This window comes from Pelmatolapia mariae, linkage group LG3_W, assembly GCF_036321145.2.
Source record: "Pelmatolapia mariae isolate MD_Pm_ZW linkage group LG3_W, Pm_UMD_F_2, whole genome shotgun sequence".
NCBI classification, from domain to species: Eukaryota; Metazoa; Chordata; class Actinopteri; order Cichliformes; family Cichlidae; genus Pelmatolapia; species Pelmatolapia mariae.
The window spans coordinates 14,839,147-14,847,499 of NC_086229.1; the positions used below are offsets into that span (position 1 = coordinate 14,839,147).

The 8,353-nt window shown below is 41.0% G+C and overlaps 1 protein-coding gene across 2 annotated transcripts; it reads left to right on the forward strand.

Annotated features, from left to right (window-relative positions):
* The first annotated feature begins 2,093 nt into the window (after positions 1-2,093).
* LOC134615985 (zinc finger protein 595-like) lies at positions 2,094-8,085 on the forward strand. Of its 2 annotated transcripts, XM_063460717.1 has the most exons (3): positions 2,094-2,926; positions 5,885-7,407; positions 7,762-8,085. In XM_063460717.1, the coding sequence occupies exon 2, from the start codon at positions 6,012-6,014 to the stop codon at positions 7,404-7,406; it is 1,395 nt and encodes a 464-aa protein (XP_063316787.1). In that variant the 5' UTR covers positions 2,094-2,926; positions 5,885-6,011; the 3' UTR covers position 7,407; positions 7,762-8,085. The 2 variants fall into 2 exon arrangements, 1 of the variants encoding a protein (XP_063316787.1); XR_010091379.1 differs by lacking the exons at positions 5,885-7,407; positions 7,762-8,085 and adding an exon at positions 3,740-4,022.
* Positions 8,086-8,353: the final 268 nt, after the last annotated feature.

The following is an 8,353-nucleotide window of genomic DNA, read 5'->3' on the forward strand; positions in this document are numbered from 1 at the left end:
TCTGCAAATTTCTTTATTAAATCATAAGATTCTTTAATTCATCAAGCCTCTCTGTGCCTGGGAATAAAAAAAATACATATTCTAACCTTAATTACTGCAGGAGAATATTGAACGATGCTCACAGTGAGTAAACTGAGTGCATTTTTGGAAAGAGATTCACTTTTAAAGTCTATGTATAATATAATACAGATACATAAAAATACACTCCAAAAATACAAGAGTCCTTGAAATGTACAAAATAGTCATGTCAGCTCTGCCACAGAAGTCGTGCTCACACTAATTTATGCACTCCAAGGAAGAGGGAGGAAGTTACAAACTGACCCTACAACACTTCACGCGCCTCGCTATGAAACCTAACGGATCAATGGTTACGCTGTTTTGTGCCCTTGGCCTAATCAGCACCTGTAAACGGAGTTGTTTTCTCAAACTGCTGACGCTGAAGTAAGTTCATCTAGTTTTCACTGAACAGTCATGTTCATGCGTGGAAAGACACAGGACGTCAGAGAGGTCATATGAGTTTATGTGTTTTTAACTGGGTTTTAATTTAAACAAACCATAGAGTTTTTAATTAAACTATTTTTATCACTTTGGTGTATCTCAACATTCAGTTATGCAGACATACGTGTTCTTAAAAGCAATTCTTTGTTTTGCGGGCGGAGTGGAAGCCGTTTTGCTTCACAGTGCACCTTAACAAAGAGGGGATGCTTTTTATTTACATCTAGTCAAAAGTGTTGGTAATAGTGTTTTAATCACACTAATTTTATAATTCTGACAATATCTCAGCTTGCAGCGATGCATGCATTTTATTTTAAAAACGGCACAAGTGGGAATTTCTTCTGAATGGGTAATGTCAGCTTGTTCACAAGCGTTTCATTTAATCAAACCACTAGTTTTAATTTAACTAGTTTTTACGCATCTACTGGGGTTTCTTTCACGGGTTGATGAGATTATTTTATTCGGGATTTCGGAATTTTGAACTAAGAGTGAGACAGGGGCTACTACTATCTTGTTATTGTTCTCATTTTTCAGAGGGAGACATGCAAGCATGGGACCTCTCAGACTCGCCAGACTCCGAATTGCCCGAGTATTACTTTGACACCCACTGTGATGATGCTCAAGACATTCCGATTCATCCCCGCCACACGCTTGTTTGTACGCTCATACACAGTCGATGGGACTGGAACACAATTCAGCAGGATTGCAGAACACACCATGACTGAACTGAGATCATCACAACATATAGTGTGATGGAAATTCAGTTTCCAGTAGCACAGCACCGACAGAAGTTGCATGTTACAGATACTCTAAGGGAAATGAGAGTAAGGATATAAGCACACAGCCCCACTCCACTGACGACCTGCTGTTGGCCAACACCCTCAACGACTCTTACTGCTGGTTTGATGAGCCATCAAGCAGCCTTGACACCTCCACCTTCCCCAACAATAGAGACACTTTGGTCCATCATCCCCCCACCTCCCCACTCCCACCAGCACAGAGCCATCACCACCATCAAAGACTTCACCCACAGGAGCCCCCTCCTCACTCCACAGCTATGAGGATTTCACACCACATTCTCCCACTACAACCCTTCATATTCATGATGTGAGGACGCAGTTTGACCCTTTAGACGTACTAAAGAACCCAGTCCGCCTGAGCTTATCTTTATATTTTTACATGTTGTAGTGCCATTTCTGGGAGTATTTTAAGTTGCTATACATCAATACAACCATTATGTCCCAAATTTTAATCATATGTATGCATTAAGTCATCAGTAACTAAATAAATTACAATAGTGGTATTTTTACACAAATTTCTAGTTAAAGTAATTTCAGAGGTTCATCCCTCAAAATTGTAAATGTAAAAAAGTTGCATAAAACAGTTTCCAAATTAATTTTGAGTGTCTTCATAGTTTTATTTTTGAGATACACCAATTTGTATATACTGCAGCCACCAACTTTGAAATTCTCATTTACATGACTTATTTAAACATTCTCCTCTTGAATGCAAAATTCTTAAAAACATCTTTTATCCTTTAAGAGTAAATAAATCTGAAAGCTGTTCCGTCCTAAAAGAGTACAACAATGTGTAGTTTATGATGTTCTAAAGGTTTCAGCATCTTTTTGAATTTGTCACATGTGTGGAAAGGTATGAGTGAGCCTTTGTATCATACTGTGAGTGATGCTCGTCAGCACACAAACCCAGAGTTTCTCTACAGGAACACAGAGAGAGTTATTCCCTGTACTGTAAGGACACATTCAGCATTGTGCAGTAAATCCAGATCATCCCAGTTAAATGATTACATGGATGTGAGTGTGGTCGTCAGAGCAGCACTGATCAGTGTCAGGTTATAATGACCAAGGTGTACACAAACACTAAGTTTGAGTGTGTGCAGTGAGACTTCAGTCAAAGCATTTAACTGAGGTGTGAAAAATAAGCTGAACTCTACAGCTTGTTGTGGTCCCCTGTGGCTTGACAGCCTTCCAGCTGTTCTCCAGCATTTTCATTTACAGTCATAAAATATCTCCACATGTTGCTCCTCTTTCTCTCTCTCTGCAGTCCAAATGCGTCTTCTGAGCGCATCTGAGTCACGTGACGGCACAGTAACAAATCCCAGCAGGGCAGGAAGAAGGGGGCGGAGCAAAGTGCGTCTGCCGCATAAGAAGAGGTGTTCACACAGACAGAGCTGCTTTTTCATCCACAGCGAGTAAATAGTGAACCTCCAGGAGAGAAACAAACTAAAGTATCGATCATATACCACTACCAACGTTTGGATCGATATCTGCATCGATCTGCACACCCTTGTCTCCTGGATCGTAGCTGAGATCAGCGTGAACCGCGTGGGTCTCTGCTCCCTGACCTGTTTCCTGTTTGGAAAGAGTTCCAGCTTCATCACGGAGTTTCTCTCGGTTTGTGGGCTCATCTAAAGGTAAGCACCGAGCTAACTTCAACACTAGATTTACTAACCCTGCGCACATTTGCAGAAATCCCTTGAATCCAACAGCTACTAGAATTACTGACTTTTTTATTTTCTGGTGCAAGTCCCGAGGTGTTAATCACCCCTGCTGAGATTTGTACAGGTCATATGCTCGATTCACATCCTGCTTTTGTTGTGCAAACCACCCATTGTCTTTGAGGCCTGGCACATTTGCTTTTGCACACACATACAAACGCTGCAAATCTGTGTTTGGTTGACAGTGTAAGACAAAAGCAGCAAAAATAAAAACTGTACCAACAGTACAGTCTTAATGGCTCACTATAGGGCTTTGGAGCGTGATGTCACGGGGGTGGGCGTGGAAAGGATTTTGGCCCCATCCGCCATTTTGTGGGTCTAGCACAAGTGAAAAGGGAGCAAAGGCACACACAACAGCCATGGTTCGTATTTGCTGTCTGGTCGGCTGCAATGTTCGATCGCACGACCGGCAAGAGAATAAGCTTGAAAAGGGTTTGTCTTTTCATTCTTTCCTAACCTGGAAGCAACATGAGGCAGCTCGTGTATCGATGTTACCAAACGAAGGCGTCGAGCCTGGATAGCAGCTGTGAGACGAGCTGATATCCAGTTCTCTTCCATCTCCAAATATCTGTTGGTGCTCTAAATATGTTCATATCACTCTTTATAGCCTATTAGTTTTATTTTCGATGGGCTCTGAGGTCATAGCAAATTACAACAAACATCCTACTGAGTGATTCTGCAGAGCTACCTTCTCTTTATAGAGTTGCTAATTATTTGGCGTTATTGCAGCAAACCAGCCTATGAAATGGATGAAACACATCGTGACTGGGTTCCAGTGCTACATAAGGGACCTGATTCAAACATACCACCATGCCAATCAGATTACTTCTTCCATGTGAGGGTGAAGAGGTGACCCTTCTGGATAAGATGGTGAAGGTTTGCTGCGTTTGTTGAACAGTGTGGTAGTAAAACCAGGGAAAATGAAACTTGCTCCTGTTAAATATTCTTAAGTCTTTTGCTGTACAAATAGTGGTATTTTTTTTTCAAAAGATACAGTAAATAATGTTAGTAGTGGGTGATATCATGTAAACACTGTCATGATTTTATGTAAACATTTTGTCATTTATAAACTATAAATGACATGGATCCTACATTGTAACTGATGTGATTTTCTATAAAGTGGTTTTAATAAAAAAAAAGAGGCAAAAATTAGTTTGTTTCTTTATTCAATTTTTGAACAGTGGTACTCAGTACATATTCAGTAAATTATTTACATGGCAGTGCACTTCAGGCATAAATCTAGACCCCTATATAAAACATTATGGCATTATAGCTGTGACAACTCCTCCACAGTAGCAGGTGGGATTCTTCTTTTTTGAGGACGGCTTCTTTTACCTTTCAATACGGATGGTCTGTTTATGTTTTGATCAAGAGCCTTTTTTTTGGGCAGCTGAACAGGAGAAGTCTATCTTATGGCCAACCTCTGGCTGTATCTTGGTCACATTACCCAGCAAAACCCAGTATGCAGGTTCATCTGTAACAGGCCTTGTGCCACAGATCAACACTGTTGCTTCTACATTAAACAGAAGAGCAGCGACATGGGTGCAGGTCTCCAGGTCTCCACGACTCCGGCCATACAGGTGCAGTGGGCGGCTTCAACCTTCCCTGTGATGCTCACAGTGACCCATGGCTGCAATACTGTTCATTCAGTCTTTGAGCAGCACCTGAAACACACACAGACAAAGTTCATTTAAAGACAAGAACTATGAGCCAAGGCTGACATAAATGTGTTTTATCTACTTTATCATAAATGTAACAAAGTGTTTAGTAAGTTAGCACATACATGTAATTTTTCATTTCTTTATGTGTCCATCTATAAAACGCTGCATTTTATAGGGTAAATCTACCTGTTTTCTGTCAGAAACCTGCCTGCAGAAAATGAACCTAAAGTATGTAATGCAAGGATGTAATCACTTTAGAGATGGAGAAAGCATAAAGTGACAATTATGAATCACTTAATATGATAAGGAGTTCTGCAGGTCATTAATCAATGTATAAAATTAAAATAAAATGTATTTTTAGTGACACAGGATACAAACACAGAAGCAAGATGTATATTTAAATTATTTATAATAAATATGAATAAATTATTGCAATTTCTTTAACCATAAAGAATAACTAAATCCTTCAGGACAATGTCTCATCAATGCACTGAACTCACTATGTTATCCACCTAACAGCCTCCACATGTTCTCACTGTAATTTCCCCTCATGAATGAATTTATGCTGCACTAATCTGAATGTTTGGGGGGAAATCAAACGCATTTCACACGCAGTACTCAAGCTGACTTACCTTTGTTTGAATGACGACTTGTACTCGCTGACTGCACAGATAAGGTACAAAAATATGTGAGGCTATGTCAGTAGCGGTTGGTCTTCAGGGTTTCTACTTCACGGCCGTGTTTCATACAGGTCCACATTTCCAATGCATGCTATTTTCTGCAAGTACCGCTGCTTCGCCTCTGGATGCAATCGGTCTCTATACAGTCCATTCTCCAAAGTCGTCTGGGTCTTTACTCCACTGCCGTATTTCATATGGGTTAAAATTTGCGATGCACTCTATTTTTTTTTTTGAGTACCGCTGCTTTGCCTCTGGACGCAATCGGTCTCTTACCGTCCGTTTTCTATGGCGCTGCTTTTAAGCATGATTCTTGTCGACGTCGTTCCAACACAGTGTCTCTTTTGATTCGTAGACCCCGAAAATGGCGCCGCGCTCCGCGGCTTGACGTCAACTCCAAAGCCCTATACAAACAATCTGGAGACGTGTAATGTAACAAACACGTGTAATGTAACAAAATACCACTACTAAAAGGCCGGTTAGAATAATGTATTTCCCACAAATCACTGCCTCTGTTTGTATGTCTGTCACTGCAGGACCAACGTGGATTGAGAAGTCAGCACTCTCAGGAGGCCGACAAATTCGTTGAAGAAAGAAGTGGAAGAAAAAAAATACAACAGTGACGAGTTTGGGAAATATTTTACTGTGAAAGCTTCCCTAAAAATGCATCAGGTCATCCACAGTGGAGAGAGACCGTTCAGCTGTGACGAGTGTGGAAAGTCTTTTACCAGGTCTGGAAGCTTAAAAACACACAAACTCATCCACAGTGGAGAGAGACCGTTCAGCTGTGGAGACTGTGGAAAGTCTTTTCGCACGTCTGGAAACTTAAAAAATCACAAACTCGTCCACAGTGGAAAGAGACCGTTCAGCTGTGGAGACTGTGGAAAGTCTTTTACCAGGTCTGGAAACTTAAAAACACACAAACTCATCCACAGTGGAGAGAGACCGTTCAGCTGTGGAGACTGTGGAAAGTCTTTTAGCATGTCTGGAAACTTAAAAAATCACAAACTCATCCACAGTGGAAACAGACCGTTCAGCTGTGATGAGTGTGGAAAGTCTTTTACCAAGTCTGAAAACTTAAAAACACACAAACTCATCCACAGTGGAGAGAGACCGTTCAGCTGTGACGAGTGTGGAAAGTCTTTTGCCCACTCTGGAAGCTTAAAAACACACCAACTCATCCACACTGGAGAGAGACCGTTCAGCTGTGACGAGTGTGGAAAGTCTTTTATCAACTCCGGAAACTTAAAAACACACCAACTCATCCACACCAGAGAGAGACCGTTCAGCTGTGGAGACTGTGGAAAGTCTTTTACCCTCTTTGGAAACTTAAAAACACACCAACTAATCCACACTGGAGAGAGACCATTCACCTGTGACGAATGTGGAAAGTCTTTTGCCCACTCTGGAAGCTTAAAAACACACCAACTAATCCACACTGGAGAGAGACCGTTCAGCTGTGGAGACTGTGGAAAGTCTTTTACGCAGTCTGGAAGCTTAAAAAAACACCAACTCATCCACACTGGAGAGAGACCGTTCAGCTGTGATGAGTGTGGAAAGTCTTTTACCACGTCTGGAAGCTTAAAAACACACCAACTCATCCACACTGGAGAGAGACCGTTCAGCTGTGACAAGTGTGGAAAGTCTTTTACCGAGTCTGGAAACTTAAAATCACACCAACTCATCCACAGTGGAGTTAAAGCGTACACCTGTGATCAGTGTGGCAGAGCTTTTACTCACAGTCACAGCTTACAGAGTCATCTAGTTACCCACTCTGGAATTAAGGCGTACAGCTGTGACATTTGTGGAAAAACTTTCAGCCGGATAGGGAGCCGAAATATACACCTACGCATTCACACCAGACATGATGTGTACAGCTGTGATCAGTGTGGTAAACAGTTTACTACAAACACAGAGTTACGACATCACATGTTTACCCACACTGGGGAACGACCTTATAAATGTGACCTGTGTGAGAAGACTTTTAAATCTCCACGTTACCTGAAAGCACACCAACAGATCCACACCAGAAAGACTCTACAAGTGCAGTTACTGTGAGGTATGTATTTATATTTTTATCTTGTCAGCCCGACTGTTTGAAACAACTCTGCTCATCAAAGTGTGTTAGCATGTTAGCAATTCTACTGGCAGCTCTGAATGATTATTCAGACTCTAATCACAGGTTTTTAGGGATAGTGTTTGAGAATTGTGTTATTGTTATTGTAGCATTAAACTAGTATTACTTTAATGTTTTTACTCTTATCGTTTTTATAGCACATTAAATTGAGCTGAGTGTGATAATCTAAACAGTAAAATGTAATTGGTCTTTGGCAGAGATGCTCTTTATTTCAGGTGACGTTCAGGATAAAAATGTTGAAGGACTGACTTACACTGTCTTTGTGTTTTTGTTTAGAAGCAGAGCGACACAGATGGATCAAGTTCCCAACCCTGTCATCGCTGTGGGAAAGACTTTTGTTGTGATCTTTGTGGAAAGACTTTAAGTCATTGAAGGACTCTGAAAATACATCAACGTAGACACACTGGAGACAAAATGAACTACTGTAAAGAATGCGGGAGAGGCTTCACCACTTCAAAGGACTTCAAACAATATGAACTCCTTCACAGTGGCGTTAAAAAGCATATCTGCGATCAGTGTGGGTCATCCTTCATCAGTGCACGTCAGCTTGAAAAGCATAAACGAGTCCACACATGAGAGAAACCATACAAGCGCAGAAACTGTGACAAAACCTTTTCACAATCATGTGATCATACTAAGCATGAACGCAGACACATGAAAGAGAACTTCATCTGTGAAAGAGTTTGAGTAATCTCAGTTCATACTCCACTCAGAAACGATTCCATGTTACAAATAAACTGTTACGTCTTGATTCCTGTTTTTACGTTAATCTTGTAAACAGTACATTTGCATAACGACTGAAACCGGCCCAATGAATGAACAATGGGCTGTGAGGTCAATTTCTTCATCATTAATATGCAAATTCTTA

Bases quoted from the DNA above. Each gene is read 5' to 3' on its own strand.
- LOC134615985 (XM_063460717.1), top strand. From the start codon at position 6,012: ATGCATCAGGTCATCCACAGTGGAGAGAGACCGTTCAGCTGTGACGAG.